Source organism: Thunnus albacares, chromosome 21, assembly GCF_914725855.1.
Source record: "Thunnus albacares chromosome 21, fThuAlb1.1, whole genome shotgun sequence".
NCBI classification, from domain to species: domain Eukaryota; kingdom Metazoa; phylum Chordata; class Actinopteri; order Scombriformes; family Scombridae; genus Thunnus; species Thunnus albacares.
This window is the reverse complement of record NC_058126.1, coordinates 14,172,722-14,191,352: the sequence shown is the minus strand read 5'-3', so window position 1 is coordinate 14,191,352 and position 18,631 is coordinate 14,172,722. Positions and strand designations below refer to the sequence as shown.

Here is an 18,631-nt window from a genome sequence, read left to right as displayed (position 1 = left end):
ATATGTGTTAGCATTAATGACACCACCAGTCCAGGCTGCTTTGGATTTTTATGATAGTTGTCTGCTGCTGTGGACTGTGTATTTGAAGAAACAAAGTCTATGAGTCATATCCTCAAACTAAGTTTCACACAAAAGGGCTCTGACAAAGACCTTTCCCTCAATGAACTCATCCTCCTACAGATGGAAAATCAGATGGGACCTAATTGAATGAAATCACTGGGCAAGTGTCTCATCAAATCACAATGACTTGGTGTGCCCGCTGCACTCTATGTGGAATAACCTGACCCTCTCACCCTGTGAGAGTCTAAAAAGAGGAGTTGTGGTTGTCATGGTGGTAACAGCAGGTTAATGTTTTTTGGCAGTAAATAGCAAATAGAGTGTCCATTTGGTTATAGACCACAATCTGCTGACCAAGCCCATGTCCTGTAAACACCTAGGCCTCAACTTGTGGGTAACATTACACTTCCATCCAAGTTGGCAGAGGAATAGCAGTCCAAACATTTGTTTGCCCATCTTCTGGGCAGGCCATCTTGAAACTTGACATGTATCCAAACTATAAAAACACCTCATGGATTCCTCATGTCCCCAGGACTACGCTACCTGGGAAGATATTGGCATGGAGCCGCGAAAACAAACTGACAGCTCTAACAAAAACATTCAGGGAAGATTGATGACTGATGCCATCCAGAGCCACAAAAAGACAGAGCAACCACAGTGTTCATCTTTGGAGTCTGAGTGTGGCAAAGTGACTCTTCCCTTCCATTTTACTGTGTTACTCTAGCAGAAAATTATTCAGCAGAAATTCATGGTGGGACAAAGAAAAGGAGGAGACAGGTCGACAGACAGAGAGGGAGACAAAAACAAGTGCAGGGTGGTATTTATCATGGGCAACTTTGGCTTCTCATAAAGATGCTTCAATTTTACAGTGTCTAAATGTTGAGTTAAGGTGTGTCATAATAAAGGGATGCTGCAGAAAGAGGAGACGCCAGCTCAAGTCAACTCATTCCCTTTAATTCTCGAATGAGAATTCCTGCCAGCCTGGATCACAGCGCTGAGATAAGTGAAGTGCTTCACTGTCTGTATTTATAAGTGAAGTGGAACCTGCAATTTGTCAGGCGAAGTCTTTATATTAGGTCATAAAGGGAAAACAAATGAGTGATTGAGTTAATGGTCCCTTTTTAGAAATTATGGGAGCACATACCTTGGCATATTCTGCACCATGTTTCTCCTTGTAACCGTTCCGACAGACAGTGTAATTATAGAAGCGGGAATTTTTGATCAATCCAACCCATTCACGCCACCCAGGTGGGATATAGCTGCCATTGTACTCATTGAGGTACTTGCCGAAGAAGCCTGCAAAAGAGAAAGAGAGAAGAGAACCAATAAGGGTTTCTTTTAGTATAGAGTATAATCTTAAGTGAACAATGCATGTTTTCTTTGTTTGCCTATACCTGTGAAAATCTTAATTTTGTGTGTCTGTGTGAGTTTCTCTCTGTGCGCATGTATGTGTGAGACCCATATATTTTTTGCTTGTCTCTTTTTCCCCCTGGCTTCACTGCACAGCATTCTCGGATAGGCTGGGCAGGGAGCCAGCCTGTCCCGGAGAAGGCTAATTGCAGACTCACGCATCAGCTCGAAAACCGCAGGCCGTGCTGCAGCTCACAGGACCCCACTGAGCTGCCCAGTCCAACGCCTGCCCATCACTCTCATAGACACTGTCTGATGAGACACGACAGCGACCTGGCACGCTCACCATGTTTGCATTTCTCACAGCAGACAGCCAGGCAGGGCGGTGGAGTCTAGCTTGCTGTAAAAATCTTCATTGACTAGCACAAGTGAATATAGAGAGAGACCAGAAGGACATTGGGGCTGGTAGTGACTGACAGTATCTTGGCTGAAAGTGAGATGACATGCACTGGAGGTGAACTATCATAACCTGAGAAGTGCTACTTTCCCATGAAAAATCATGAGAAAACACCAGCACTACATTAAGAGGTCTTTGGTGGACATACAGCAGGCCTTCAGTGCTGATTATTGCATATACACAAGGGTCTGAATGAGTGTATGTAGGCGTGCGTGAAACTAACCTGTTCTGTAGCCGGTGTTGTTGAGGTAGACAGCGAATGAGCGTGGCTCGTGCTGAGCTTGCCAGGAAGGGGAGGAGCAGTTCTCATTGTTGGTGTAGGTATTGTGGTTGTGGACGTACTTGCCCGTCAACATGGAGGAACGTGACGGGCAGCACATGGGTGTGGTGACAAAGGCATTGGTGAAACTAGTGCCTCCGTCTTCCATGATCTTACGGGTTTTATTCATGACCTGTAGAGAACCTGGAGGACAAGGAATGGAGGTCAATTTTGTGACACACATTGTTGGTATTATAAAAATAGGCTGAGCCGATACACACAATATCAAGTGTTGCCCTTTCAAAATGACAAAAACATATATTTACATTATTTTCAAATGGATAAACACAGTGCTCATTAAATTAGTTGATCTTTTCTTACAGAATTGTGTAACAAAATAATTATGATTCACTCAGTTAATAGTCCAGATGGTCATTCTGCTTCTGCTTATGGCCTCTATTTAATATTTAATGTGTAGAGGAAGACCACATAAATCCTCAGGCAAATATCCAGAGAGACAAAGAAATTCATGGGGACACAGTAAGAGAGAAAATCAGAAAGAATTAAATAAATTAATGTAAGAAACAATAGGAGGAAAAAAAAAACAGGGCCAATGTGAAAAGTAAATAGGGCCCACAGAATTCCAGGAAGACCAGGAAGAGTGCCAGCCTTACCCAACTCCACATCCTGGTCGTCAGTCATGATGAGGATGATGTTGGGCCGGATGTTTCTGCGGTCTCTCTGGATGCGACCCCTGAGGCCTTGAGCCCTGGTAGTGGTGAAGGCCATGCTGCCCGGAGCCCAGTCCGGAGACAACAGGGCCAACCATGCCAGCCACAGCATCAGCATGGTGCCCAAGACGGCAGGAGATGGGTTGGGTAGATGGGAGAATTAATGGAGAGATGAGGGGAGGGATGGAAGAGGTCCAGCCAGGCCACTCACTCACACCCGTGTGGCTCTCGCAGCCGTGGTCGACTGTGAAGGAGAGAAAACACATGGAGACATTAAAATGAGGAACAGAGGGAAACAAGCGGAATAGAGTAGGCAGTTTCAAAGTGGTAAAATAGTGATTTGCATTATACTCTCAGACAGACAATGAAAAGCCCAGCCTCCCTCTAGGAATTCTTTTAAGTCTTTGGTGGTCCACCAAGGATAATTTAACTAACATTTCCAACATATGTTGCATGCTGACTGAAATCAATACTCTCTCCTGAAAAGAAAATCCCTGAATATAAACTCTCCTGACTTGAACTAGAAAAAAAAAACCCAACAAGATCATAGCAACCCATGAAAACATTTTAAACAACAAAAGAGCAGTGAAGATCCAGAAGCACAGATCTCACCTCAGAGAATCTAGCGAGTCTCATTTTGTTTGGTCTTTTCTCATAATATCCTTTTTTCTTCTGTTTTTCCCTCTCTCCTTCTGTTTCAGATAACACACACTCACACACGGAAACTCTCCATCTCCACTGGAGAGCTGTTGTTCAGCTCAACTGTGCTGAGACCTCGCCATTGGCTGTCCGCACTCAAACACCCACAACCACTGTCCTGTGTCGGCCAATTGCAGGCCACCTTCCACCTGTCACTCAAAAGTCACCCCCTGGTGAGTCAAGCGTGACAGAGGGCCGGTGGGGAGGATGGGTCCACACTAGGGGGGAGGGGGTTAGGGGGCACGGAGGGCGGGGAGAGGGTTCCGCTACATTAACCCCAGTGCCACTGTCGCCAATCACAGATTACCTCTGAGTCATCATAGCACTTTGCAGCCTCTTGCTCACTTACAATGTCATGGTTGGTCATTAAAAGTCTCCATATCTTTTGCCTAAATGCTAGTGACCAGTGTAAAATTTATATTAGTGTTAACCCAAATCTCTCACAAACCTCAAGGTAACACATTCAAGCAATTCCATCCTCATGCTGTCACCAATAGAGAGATCACACTTGTTTAGATGAATTTCAAATATAAATCCATAAATCTACTGTCTTTACAAGATTAAGTGCACAGGTGCTATTCGAGAAGAGAATACAACTAGGCATAAATGCCAAAATTATTCAAATTAGCAGGTAAAATTCAGGAACAATCATGTATGTGAAGGAAAGGCTTGTGGGTGTGAGATGAACCATGACGATGTAATAATGAGTACTCCATCATTGCCTTATGGACAGCAATCCCACTGAGTGGCACCATACTGCTCCCTATTCTGAGTTAATGGCCTGAAAACAAATAGCAGGTCTGTGACACCTGAGCCTGGTCAAACCCCACTGGGTGGCTCCGCCCTTACCCTCATTTCCACAAAAGGTCCGGTCCCAATTGGCAAAGAATAAAAGCTGTAATCTAAAATAAATGATCATTACGGCGTCCAGTGCGTAATGGAAGCCACTTTGGAAAAGTGTATCAACATTTTTAAAGGGTGAAATGCAAAGTATTTTCTGTATTAATGTACCATGTTGATTTGGTAAAAATGGCTTCAGTCACATGAATAAGAATTTCTCTCACTAATCTGAAGTCTTCAGATAGTGTAGATGGTAGAAGTCAGTAAAGGGATGATAAGTTAAAGGGCCTAACAAATGTTGTATCAAGCAAGACCATTGTATATACTGTCCATACTGATATATATTTGTCCTACTAGAATATGCATGTGCACACAAAAACACAAGCAGAGGAAAAGCATCAACAAACGAAAACCCCTACTCCCAGTGAAGTGTTAAACAGATCATGTCCTTGCGTAAGATAACACCATTACAAATCATCTTCACCATCTCCCAGCAACACATCATCCAATCACAGATTTGGGCAGATATGTGAGAAAAATTCACGCTCTTGGACTTCATTGCTTATCTGCTTGTCCTCCAGTTAGATGACAACTGTGATAAGCAGACCTTCAGATAGAGCTTTAAGAGCACTTTGGTCTGTCCTGCGTTCCAGACGAGCAGTGTCCGAGCCAGCCAGCCCAGTCATCGTGACAGCCCTGTGCAAACATTGGCGCCGTTTGGACAAACACCCCTCCAGCACAGGGTGGAAGAGTGCACAGAACCTCACAGTGAATTACCCACACAACACAAACTACTGTACAAACATATGGTGACACGCAGGAACTCATAAGACACTCACACACAAGTCTCTCTCCCACAAAAACACATATTCCTGCTTTGAGGGTCCAAGTCCTCCTACATAAATGTGAAAGCTTCCCAGGAACAATACTAGATGCAGTCCAAATCTAGACAAAATTCAGGTCTCTATTTCTGTCAAGCTGTGGAAGACCTGGAATGAAATGTTAGCACCCAACACAAATTTAATTTTACATGCCGATGGTTCCCTCTTCTTGCGACTTAGAGAAGCGAGAAAACAGACAAGAAACTTCATTGTGGAATCTGATACAAACCTTGTGGTGCTGATGCGGTTAGCTAAAACGGTATCAATAGCCACACTGTCTGAAACGAGCGAGATGGCAGGGCTAATAAAGTGCCACGCATAACGACCGATGGGATGTGGCCCGAAGTTACTAAGGCAAAACGACACAGCTGCTGCCATAAACGAGAGCACCACCTCCCCTTGTCCTTTAGGTTACCTCTCATCCTAACTTAATTTCACCTGATCCACTTTCCTCCCCGGGTCATCTGAAGTTCGCTTATGAGCGAAAGGATTTCTAGCAGCTCTCTGTCTGCCAAAGGTGCCCCTGGATCATTTAACAGCTGTCCATCTCAAAGTCACCGCTCATCAAAGGAAACACCTCTATTATTTATTGATGTAGCATCCTCACTACTCTTGACTTTCTCATGTTAATATGACACATAGGGCACACAGTCGCTACAGGAAATGACCAGCTAAGTGCTGATGTGTGGAGATTAGTTTGTAGCGCAGGAGGAGGCCTGATGGCAGTTGGCTGGTTGCAATCAGACCTATGGCACATTTAGCATGTTTCCTGTTCATATGGTGGAAAATTACAAAAAAAATGAATGACTTTACTCACCACTATAATTATAATTCCCTTAAGACATTCATTCCTTCCTCACGTACTTTGAGTCTGACAGTTAAACACTAAAAAAACAGTTCAACATGAATGGGACTCTGCTTCTGTCAGAATGCCTAAGACAACTGACTTTGCCACAAGACTAGTGGCTAACTACTTAAAAATCTATGCATATGTTTATTAAAAACAAGATTTGCTCCAATTTAAACTCAAACAATACTTAAACTGTCCAGAATAGACAGTTAAAATACTGCTTTAATCATAGCTGGTTATCATTTAGTAGGATTAACTGCGTAAGTGTATTGAATTGGAACAGTGTGTCATTTTTGAGTGCTTTTGTTTCGTGCGGACACTTGACAAAATGTTATCCAGACATTCAAGCGCACTTAGTGATGAGCAGCACGAAATGTAGCCATTATATCCAACTCTAAACATTTCTGGATGTATTCATGAGAAGGAACTCGGACATAAGAAATACAATAAACAATATGAGTCAATATGTTGAAATCTGAAAGTTATTACATAGTTGGCTTCTGAATCTCTCTTCTGTTGTTGCCACTGCTTCTTCCTCCTCTGTAAAATGCATGTTGCCAATTTCAGAAAGCCCTTGAGAACCCTCTGCGAGAATAATGTTTCATGTCATTTTCATAAACCGTTCATTTTGAATGAGTTTATTTATTTACGCCATCCAGTATGATATAAGTAGAACAGGCTTCTTCTATACATCTGTGGACCAGACAAGAGGTCTTTATTCCTGGACAGAGTCAGAGGACTAGGGAGCACATTGTTTCTCCTTCCTCATTGTTTTGGAGGATTAGCACTAATGACCCTTTAAATGAGCCTTTACTGTACTCATCATGGTTAAGCTGGGGGAGGAATATTGGGGATGGATGGGAGGAACGTAAAATGCCCAGGGGTTCAAAAGACTGAAACAAAAAGGCCACTATGGAGTTTTCAGACACACAGCTGCCAGATACATAAAAGATGTGCAATTTTCAGATTAATGGCCATCAACACAAGGAACTTTTAGCGCACCTCAACACCCTACTAATCTTTACTTTCAAGATAGTAAAGGGTTTTTCTTCCCTTTCTTTACTTGCAAAAAACAGCTCTTTCACTTGCCCCTCTTTGGCACATACAGCTTTGCTCAGTTATTTGGTATGGCTACACAGACAGCTGTGCTTTGTGCACAGAGTAAAGCTGAACATAATAGAGTTGCTGCTTGTGTAACCATCCAGGGCAGTACTGTTTGGCTGGTTGGCAGTTGTGCCCTCCAGTTAGGGCCTCAAACCACACACCCTGCTGCACCCTGACCCTCCTCTGACCCGAGTGGTAATATGGCTTTGATGGTGGCTTGTTTAACCTAACCTCAGCAACCTGAGGCTACCCACACACAGGGGTTAAGAGGGGAAACTCTGAGGGAAGAAAAAATGGAGTGTAGGGGGATCAGTACAGAGGAATGGAGGTAACAAAAGTCTTGTAAAAGTCTGGTTGTGGTTGGCCTGCATATTCATTTCAACAATGGCAAACAGACTGCATCTGGCTTAGGTTCTGTTCAGTCAGCAGTGGCAGTCTGTACATTTATCAGCTGTCACTGAAAAATAGCAGACGCACTGAAAGACACAAAGGGGAATTCTTCTGTTAAAAACAGACTGATTGACGGCCAAGGATCCATGCATCCCTTAAAGCAGAGTATTTGTCCACCCACTAATGTGCGTCTGGCCGTAGACTTGTTCAAGTTAACATGGAAAGGTTGGAGGCGAGGGGGTTTACATTCACAAAACAAGATGCAAGTCAAAACCCAAACCAGATGCCATGCCCCACTAAAGTAAATCAGTCATTCATAAAGGGACTTGCCATTAAGGACAATGGCCATTTCAAAGCACCTAAAATCCCCTTTTATTCCTGTCCATTCTCTCTCTCGCTCCCTCTCTATTAGCCCAGTCCATCTCTAAGGCAGCCAAGTCACAGAGGAACAATGGCAAAGAGAAGGGAATTAAAGTCTGATGGCATAGTTTGAATTCTGTAGGCTGTTCTGTACTATAAGCAGGATGACTAGCTACCAACAACGGCATGCAGTCACAACCCTGTACGGGACCCAAACATCTATCATGATAGAATTGTGGAAACCAGGAAATATGACTTTAGAGATAGTAAAGCTATCGTAGATGTTTCTTTGCAAACAAAACAGCTAGGAAACAATGCGGTAGAGATAAAGACGGAGAACAACGATGTTACGTCTCTTGATTTTCGCTTCAGATGAGGGACATTTTTCAGTGCAGTCTGATTTCTCCCTCTCCATTTCGGAGGGGAAAAATGATTATGGCGAGGTCTTAGATTAATATTGAGGTTTGTCCAAATATTTCTGTAATCCGAGGGAATTCGGCTGGTCTGCTGCCATCAGGGCTGACGAGGGCCTTTTACACTGAGGAGGGCCTGTGTCAGGGTGCTGTGCCCGGCAGGCCAAGGGCAGCACATTGTACCCATGAAGACCCGCCCGTCAGCCACACTGAGCACTCTGAAGGGGAGCTCTGTCCCAATGTACTAACTTGGCTGTGGGTACGCACTGGGAAAAGACTCAAACCTTGGTGTTTTCAGACTCTTAACTCTGCTGATTTGTTTGACCAAAATGCCCAAATTGATGTAGGATCTATGACAAAATTCCAGTGAGAAAACCAGGCTCAAGGCAGTGAGGAGAGATCACTGGCTCTTTGTTTCAATATATTTATGGACTCACCACTTTCTACATTGACAGTAACATTGAGAGTCTTCTTTTCGTCCATGTTACATCTAAAAAAGTTCAGATGTTTTAGCTAAAAATGATTCATCCACTGGTATGCAGTGCGTTTGGGATACACGTAGTCCACTTTAATGAAGAAGAATGGCCTCAATTCAGTGAAATGTGAACCTGGAGTGGGCGCATTCACGGCTATTAGTTAAACCCCTCATGTTTCTCTCCAAACTGGTAAGAGAACCTTTGTAGTGCCAAGGCTGCCAGGCCACCCCATCAATATTATGGATGCATCTTAATGTATAATTAAATGAATCCTGGTCCAGAAGACTTCAAAGTGGGAATGGCTGGCGGGCCATCAGGTGGTCTGTTGGAAATCATGAGGGGGTTTTGAGCACCCTGAAAGGGAAATGACTAAAAAACACACAAGGTCATTTCAGAAAATGGGGAAAGCTGCCTATATTTATTTGTGTATGTGTGTCCATACATGTGCGCCTGTCGTAAAGGCAATGTGTATCCAAAGTGGTCATATCCTGAACCATGGACTGAATATTTAAGCAAAAGCCTCATGGTGGTAACACTGACAAATGGGGCTTTGTATCAGTCAATAAGACTGATATCAGCCATTTTCACAAATGGTCTTGATCTCAGAAATTTAGAAAATACTGAGAAGGCAGTTTCCTCCTTAAACTTTTCTGTCAGTGGGCACTTTTAAAATGTTGAATTGCATAAATTTGCTTTTCTTTTCTTTTATTATATATGATATGAACACAAATCAAAATGATTCCCAATGTCATTACTAACTTGCCCTGATCCTCCAGGAGATTTGCTCTCCAAGTGAGACTCAATTTTACAGGTGGAAAAGCAGATTTACCATTCAAGAGGGTGTGGTGTGGAAAAGGGTGACAGAGAGAGTTAGGGGGGTGGCGGGAAGAGAGAGAGGGAAGGGAGGAGGTGAACGAAAGGGAAACCACTCCTCTGATTTATTGTGTGATATGAAAACACAGAATCATAATCAGGGAATCAGAAGTCACAGTTATATGATGTGAGCCTAAAGCAAGCACTTTCTTGTTAAAACTATTCTAAGCCATGAATGGAAACCATTAGTGATAGACAACCTCAGATGAATAAAATAGAGCACATTTATATTCCTCCAGTCACTTTCTTGTCAAAACCCACACTGCCATCAGAAACACTCTATCAGGCTGCGAGAGCTCCAAAGAAAGTCAGAGCGAGAGGGAGGAGAACGTATTGCTCACTCACGGGTGGCTTTCTTGTCTCTTTGACGTGTCAAATATACCCCAGATAAATTATTCCTTTCACCACAAAAGAGAGCTATGGCAAATTGCTTCAATGGGTTTCCACTGAGGTAATTGTCAAGAATAAAGAGATTGACTTCTTTTCCATGAAATCAGCAGCATGGTGGCACAGGGAGAGAGTGAGGGAGAGCGAACGCACGGAGTCTGAAGGATTTCTTTTTCTGTTAAAACTCGGCAGTTTACCAAGTTCAATAGCCTTGTAACGTTCACCGACTACTGACTTGAGGAGTGTGACTTGAATCCTCTTTCTCGTATGACATGGAAGAAAAGCAAGACTAGTGACAGGTCATTAGGAAAAAATGGGCTTCTCTGTCTGTGCACTGGTTACTGATTGACAGTAAGTGTAAAGAAGACTGTGGTCCAGGACCAGTTTAAATGTACTGCTGAGTGACTGATGTACCATTCTCCTGGATAAAATGGATTTATTAAAAGGGTAGAAAAATATTTATATATAGCAAAATTGAGCTTTAGTTTGTCCCATTTTCTGTGTGTGTGTGTGTGTGTCTATGCTTAGAATAGAAACAGAATTCTCTTAACTCATACAGTTTGATGTCAATGTCAATACAGACAGAGATGTGTTGAGCTGCAAAATAAGGAAAACAAATAGGTAAATAGAACATTCTGGGTCCACTGTGTTTCTTGGAAAAGAAAGCCTTGAAACATCACATTTATGAAATAATTCCACACAGACAACAATCAGACAACTGTGTGCAACTGAAATAAACACAAGAGATGTTTACGTGTATCTTCGAAAAAGCATCATTTCAGCTTAAAATCTATCAAACTCAACTAATAAACATATTATACAAAAACTGTGTAGGTTGAAAGGTTGCTGAAATTAAGTAAGCCGCAAGTTAGAACTAGCTAAAAAGGATGATTTAGAGCTGTAATAATTCTGTCAAGATGATATACTTGCTGCAAAGTGAGACAGAGTAGCCGCTGATTTCTACTTCTAACCACTACTAGCCAATATTACAGAAGCAGTGTTATCTACTGAAGTAGTTCCTGCTCATAAAAGTGAACGTGAATCAGCGTTCAACATTTAAGACAAGTTCTGAGTGTAAACTCCTTTCCGATTGGCAATCATTAAAAAGAAAAAAAAAAAAAGTAGATTCCTCAGGGTGAGGTGGTGGCAGCTCAGTCAGCAAACCCCAGTTAAGTGTAGTACTGCTGCTGGTGCATGAAACTAAACACCCCTAAAATGTGGAGCATGTGTAGGCATATTCTCTGGGAACCGTAGACAAACATAGACCATGAGAACCGGCCTGCGTGACCTGGGACGCCATAAACAAACTTCTCCATGGCTGTGACACACCAACATGATACCACTCATAAAAACGCATTCGTCCGATTGCACCTGTGCCTGTTCAGCACGCCCTTCGGTCCATGCCTGTGGGCATTTATGCATGTGTGTGTACATGGATATCATATACACTGTGTGTGCACTACAAGTCATTCTGAAACAGTCTGAGTAAGAATCAGTCAGACTTGAACACAGACAGACACGTAACCTGTAATTTGTACACAGGGGAGCTCCCTTTCCCATTGCCTCTGGCTCAGTGTGTGGCTTTCCAAAGCATGCAATAACATCATTTGTAATTTAATTAACTTTACCCTGGCTGGTAAAAATTCCAGATCTTAGTGCATTGTATAATATCTAAAATACCATATCTACTGAAAGACTAATTCACTTACAAAGCATAAACCTGGAAGCTTACCCTTCCAAATTCTTCCATGCCTTTACATTTGAGTCAAAGTTGAAGGAATGCAGTCAGTGCAACATCCCGACATGTTCAAGAGACACCAGAAGACACAGCCAAACTCAGCTGAACTTGCCGTGGGCAATTCAAGAAGAGCGAAGCGAAGATAATGTGTGTCATGCAATGCTGGACGTTGTCAGTGTAAACAAGTTGCTCAACCTTTAATACTACGACTGTTCAAAGATCCAGCTATTCTGCATCCACATGGCAAAGTCGGGCTGTTCAAGTAAGGGCAAACAGGACCAAAGGCTACTAGCAGCACATGGCCAAGTCCACACATATAAGCGCTTGTGCGTGCACACACACACACACACATCGACGCACATGGGCAGAGGAGGGGAGTGCTGGCAGAGGCTGAATGTGTTTGCCCGCTCCAGGGGAGAAGGGAAGAAAGGGAGCAGAAGAGCTGAAACAAACGCATGCTGGCTTCTATTAGTCGAGCTGTGGAGCGGGATGGAGGGGTGAGGAAACGTATTCATTCATTCTGCCCCCCCCACCCCCCCCCCCCGCCCTCCACCCATTCCCATTCCTCCAACCCTCCCACCCCATTATCTCCATTCTGGAAAGGCGGTGGATGAAAGGGACAACCCCCCAGTGGCAGCACTTCTCCCTCCAAACTTACGCCGACGCATTCTGACGGCTGCTTAATTGTACGTGATACAGGCAGGGCCCTTTCTCTTTCAAATCTAAAACAGATTGCTTCTCCCTGGGGAGGGGATTATTGGACAAGAGAGATGACAAAGCAGGGACAGTGCGGCCCTCTGGGGGGTGGAGGACGGAAGGGGTAAGCTTGTGGGTAGTATGTATGTGTGTGTGTGTGTGCGTGTGTGTACATGTTTTTCTATGTTTCTCTTTCATGCGCGTCTGTGTCACAAGAAGATTATGTTTGTGTTCGTATGATTCAAACAAGTGCACGTGTGGATGACAACAAAGATCCGGCCTCTGATCACGAGATGATCATTGGATGGTTCTGTCCACTTCGAACTCCAACTTTCTTACGCTCTTTATCGCACGTGCACACCTCCCTTTTACTCATCCCCCCTTTTCTCTTCCTCTTATCTTGGCCTCCTTCACTTCCCCCTCTGTGTCTCTCTTGACCCAGCTTTCTCTTTCTCCCCCTTAAGCCCGTGCTGCATCTATGTGCAGTGACATTTGAACAAAAGCTGCTCCGGACATCACCGAAAAAGTATTAAAATCCTCTCTCTCACTCAAGCTTTACTCGTTAATGTGCACTTGTAGTGCTTTAACTACCAGCAAACCCATGTTTTCTCCCACTCTATTCATTCTGAAAACTAAAGACCTGGTCAGGGGTCATTCCTGGCTGAACCATCTACTCAGAACTCCACAAATCTTTTCATCACAAAATACATCTTTAGCTTATCAAGTAGTCATCAGGACAGAGGATGAAGACAAAGACAATGGAGAAAAATGCACAGAAAAAGTAAAGCAACAAACTTGTGTGTGATTGAAGGTTAGAGGATCAGGCATTCCTTCCAGTGATGAGCTGGATGTGATGTTTGCATGCCCCAACCTTTACTGCTCAAAAGGAGAGGCTGAACAAACACTTGGGGGTGCTATTGTGAGCTCCTGAGTGCCCCCAAAATAGATTTACGCAGTGTGTGTCGGTGCGCATCCAGATATGCATGGAATATTTCCCTGGAGATATGTCCTTAAAAGTCAAGGACATTCCTCATTTAAGGGCAGTATGTATGTAGATTGAAACTCCATAGCAGGGTTTGATCAGTAAAGACAACAAAGGAACTGAGAAAGTGGCTGACTCATCTAAAGATAGCCTTTCTAGATCCCACATAAATAAAAGCATGCCAAATGCTCACTGTTCAAATACTGGTCATTTGCAGTGATAGGACTGTGCAATCTACTCCAGCGCTACTATGCAATCAGGAGAGTACGAGGAACACTATCATTAAGCTGAAGAGATAAACAAGTGCCGGAGGAGAGGGTGGTTTAGGAAATCTTTTCTTAACATGCTCGCACACATGAGAACACACACAAACTATAGTTATAAAACATATTTTTCAGTATTTATTCAGAGAGATGAAACTGTGAGGGACCGGCATTCCACTAGTCTTCCAAGGGAAAGAGGTATGGTTATTTATTAAATCATCAGACAGTTTGACTGATTACATGCAATTTGATCAAGAAGGTGCTCACAGCAGTTCGGATAACGCATGATTTTCCATTTCCAGATCCAGGTTTTCTCCTTTTCGACGCCATCTCAACTCCCTTTTTAAAGGCCAAATGTATCTTCCTATTCTTACAGGAGAATGGAAAGTTATCTGCCACACTTACAATTTCATTGCAACCCCAAAGGGAACCATATAATGACAGAATTCACAAATATGACTTCTGTCATTGCAGGGTTAAGTTTAGAAAGTAAAACGCAGCATGATAACAGTCTGACTCTGCTGTGAGGAAATTATGGCGCTGATTTGGAGAGAGTTCACACACATATGACACCTATTCTAATTCAGTACTTTTGACCACTTATACACATATTGGAACTAATGCATGAACAATGACATGTAGATTTAGTATTTTATCTGCTTCTTGCAGTAATCAGTCTGCCATGAATGCCTTTGACCTTGTTCAGCAGTCGGCATTTATGAAGTCACGCAAGATGTCTGAGAATTCTCTGATTCAGTGTAGCTGGCATTTAAAGGATACCCACACACACACACACGCGCACGCGCACACACACACACACACACACACACACACACACACACACACACACACACACACAGTAGATTCGAATGATGGCAGAGCTGCTACTGGAACAACGTTTGTCTTGGCAAGCGTCTACCCCCCAGAATCTAATTATTTGCAGCAGCTGCTCATGCTCTTGTTTGTAGCACAGTGAAGCTAAACAGTTTAAAGGATCTCCCTTCTCTTCTGAGCTGGCAGTCAATGCTGCGTTTCAAACACCTTAAAGCTGCTTCGCTACGCCCAGGGTAGGATAATCAGAAATTGAATCTAAACACTGCCAGTCTAGTCAATACTGAAAGTTTGAAGTTAAGGGTCTCCGTCTTTCTCCTGCATTCTCATTCAGTAACATATGTCGGCACTGCAAAGGAACTTAAATGTAAACTAACATGTTGCGTTTTACACAACTTGTGTCTGGTACAAGCAATCGGCTTTGAATGTGAGCACAGCATAATTTTGCCTTTTAAGAAAACTAGGTCAGAAAGATAAATTCTCTTGTTTTTGTAGACTGGTAGATTAACAAATACACAGGAAAGAACAGAGAATGGTTACTCACTAGATCCATAAAATAACAGATAATGAATATAATTATGCACTCTGCTACATCCAAGCTTTCAGCTACAAAAAAATCATTTTAATGAGAAGTGAAATGTTTTCAACCACAACATTTAGATTTGCTCGGCTTAATACCAAAAAATAAATATATGAGTCAAAACTAAATACTTCTTATAACGGTTCCTAAAATAAAAAGATCCGTTTTCCCTTCGAGTTCTTAAAACTTTTGCAACCATTTCTCTAATTCATCTGCTCATACAACCCAATTTTATACCAACTTCGCCCCCAGCCTTAAAGCAGCAGTGATCACAACCTATTGGTGGTTGTGTTAAATACTTCAAGTAACAAGCAGGAAGTGTAGCTATGGCTGGTTTACCAGGGTAAACAAAATTCACACAACAGCAGCTTTCACCCATACAATCTCCTCTCCACTCAGCCCGGCTGCTGTCCACACAGCCTTTCACAGCTGCACAATCTCCATTTGCAAACACCTTTCTCTCACACACACACACACACACACACACACACACACACACACACACACACACACAGTGCCTGGAGCTACGTATAAATACTATACATCATATTCCCACTCCACTGGCAAGTTTCCCTTCTCACTTGAGTTGAGTTAAATAGCTGAAGTGAGGTGTGCATTCCCTGAGTCTCTGCCTCTCTGCTTAGCTCTGACAGTTTGTCCGGAAAGCGCTCTTCAGCAGCTCATCCATTTAGCGTATTCTGACACGATCTGCCAGAAGTGCACTCTGAATTAGATTTATGAAAAAACTTATCTGGGCTGAAGTGAGGGAATGTTAAATGCCACACTGAGTTTAGGGAATGTTGAAAATTGTGTTTTAATGTCCTCTTACAGGAACTGACAAAGTTAATAAGAAAAGAATTCATCTTCAGTAAAGTTTTTAAAGATAAAATGAGAAAATGACACATTGAGGCAGAATTTTTTTTTAACCCTAATGCATATGATAACTCATAGGATGCCTCCACTGACATAGTTAATTATGGAGCACACTTTTTTCAATTTACAGCAAGCTTTTCTGACCTACAGCAGTTCCAAATATCCTGCATTCAGAAAAGTAGAAATTAACAGATGGGCGCTTATGGATTGGGGAAAAAATGACATTAATGGAATGTGCTGCCTTCTAATCCCTTGAGAGGGAGGAATTTGCGACGGAGGGAATTCCTGTCATTCAGGGGGAAAACTATGAAGTCCTGCACACACAGAGCTGCTGTACAGGCAACACAGATTCATTGCAGAAACAGCACAGCACACCACCACTACAAATCCTTACTTACAGACTCCCACTCCTGACTGTAAGCTGCATAAGAAATTTCCTTCTAACTGAACAAACTATCAGGCACACAAACACATGTTGCACAAGCAGTGGTAAAAGGGTGGAAAAAAGCAGAAAAATGACAAAAAAAGAGAGAAAGTTGTAAAGTACCTGGAAGGCAGGAGAGCAGAGTGCTGGCCGAGTGAGAGGCAAGGCTAGGATTCCTCCTGGTTTTCTCCTTGTGTTTCTTCACCGGGTCTCCCTTTGCTCATAGAGGGGTTTGTGTCCTGGTGTTGGGTTCAAGAGTAAGGGGGACCACACAGCTCCTGGAAGACAACCTCTCTCCTCTAATCCTCTCTCCGATGTGATGACACTCTCTAACCTCGACCATCTGTTGAAACACGTCCCGGAGCAGTCAGCACCGCGCTGTGTCAAGAACCCCACTCCCCTGCCCAATCACAGACCGGCTGCTGGGTGGCTCCTTGCTGCCAGGAGGCAGGGACAAGGACACAGCTCAGCGCAGGGAGACACACACACACACACACACATACACATACACACACACGCAGTCAAACACACACAGACACTCTACGAGATGGAAGCAAGAAAACCCCCAGTCATCGTAACCTGAGAGGCAGAGCAGGAGGAAGGGAGAGTGAGAGGAGTGGAAAGAGAAGGAATGGGAGGGGAGACTAAAGGAGAGGGAAAGAGAGAGCGAGAGAGAGAGAGAGAAAGAGAGACAGACGGAGAAAGAGAGTGAGAGAACGTGCATGTGTGAGTAGCAAAAGCAGAGACGAGAGAAGAAGAAGATGGAGATAAACTATTCTTATGCTTAATCACCTTGCTGGTAATGTTACTTAACAATACTCACACAAACCTCAGGCTGAAAATCCATGCACACACACATTAACTTCTTAACCCCCTGTCCTTGACCCCTTCCTCCTATTCCTCTCCCTGCAGCCACGGAGTATGTGGTCTGAAGAATCAAACTAAAAAAGCAATAAAATTCTGTATTGGCTCCATGGTGGGAATGCTGTTGGCACTAAACTGTTACATCTGCAGGCACAGAAGCACAGGCAGCAGCCCTCACACCTTAGTGTGATAAATCCTTACAGTCCCACGGCTACATTCCTGCCCTTCACCACCTATTGCCTTAAGTTAAAAAGGAGGGCAAAGGGGAAGACACTAAAATTACAAAGCTAAGGAAAGAGCAAGATAGAAAAAAGAAAGAAAAGGAAACAAAGATAAGATAACGGTACGAGTTTACAGCGAGATGGAAGCAGATTGATAACACAAAAACATTCACCGTTAACTACCAACCTTTCAACATTAACACCATTACCGGCACGTTTCCTGAATGAATCAACCAATTTTCGACCCATTCATGCAAAACACAGGGAACATTAGGTGAGAAAGGCTGTCACATTAATCATTTTTGTTGAACCACTGTCCTACTCACTGATCCATTAAAAAAGGATTACGAGACCCTGATGATATTCGAGAGCGACTTCAAAGGCGAACCCTAATGAGTTAATACCCATTTGATATCCGACAGCATCACAATGAGTTAATCAGAGGTGTGAAACACCAAAGAAAAGTTTTAAGTGCCTCATTTGCATTCTGTGAGCAGCGTCAACACCCCGGCACCCTGTTTCAAGTTGGCCTTTGATAAATGCCATTAAATTCAAACGATTTACAGACAATTACTAATGAAGACTTTGATTATCCCTTCTCAACTGACACCTAATCAATGCTAGATTTCATGTCTGCTGTATATAAACCTATTTATGTAAATTTGAAACCTTTAAAAAAAAAATTGAATCACATTTTCATATCGAGCCATCTTTAACACTGTTTGTGGTATCCTAAAATTATCTATACATATTTATACCTGACACAAAAGTATTATACATGTTTATGTAGTGATACTGCTCAGACTCTCATGTATATCAGCTTTCCATTTTAATTTAATTGCACCACACACACACAAACACACACACACACACACACACACACACACACACACTGCTGAAAGATACTGTCACTTTTTCAGTGGGTGCTCCCACTTATATTCCCCTCAGGTTTATGCGTGAGGATATTGGATTAAACTAAACAAAGCCTATTTTCACCAGGGACACGTGAAACTTTCCCCAGCTTGGACTGAT

General features: G+C 43.0%; 1 protein-coding gene across 8 annotated transcripts in view; it reads right to left on the bottom strand.

The window, feature by feature from the left end:
* The window catches only part of sulf1 (sulfatase 1), an 86,203-nt gene that overhangs the window by 20,535 nt on the left and 47,037 nt on the right, over positions 1–18,631 (bottom strand). For 5 of the 8 annotated variants that reach the window (XM_044339093.1, XM_044339094.1, XM_044339092.1 and 2 more), the window contains 4 exons: positions 16,638–16,857; positions 2,798–3,098; positions 2,088–2,327; positions 1,202–1,353 (listed from right to left, as the gene is read on the bottom strand). In XM_044339093.1, the coding sequence (XP_044195028.1) occupies positions 1,202–1,353; positions 2,088–2,327; positions 2,798–2,972 (567 nt within the window). In that variant the 5' untranslated portion in view covers positions 2,973–3,098; positions 16,638–16,857. The remainder of the gene's footprint in view (positions 1–1,201; positions 1,354–2,087; positions 2,328–2,797; positions 3,099–16,637; positions 16,858–18,631) is intronic. The other 3 variants (XM_044339096.1, XM_044339098.1, XM_044339095.1) reach the window with 1 other exon arrangement.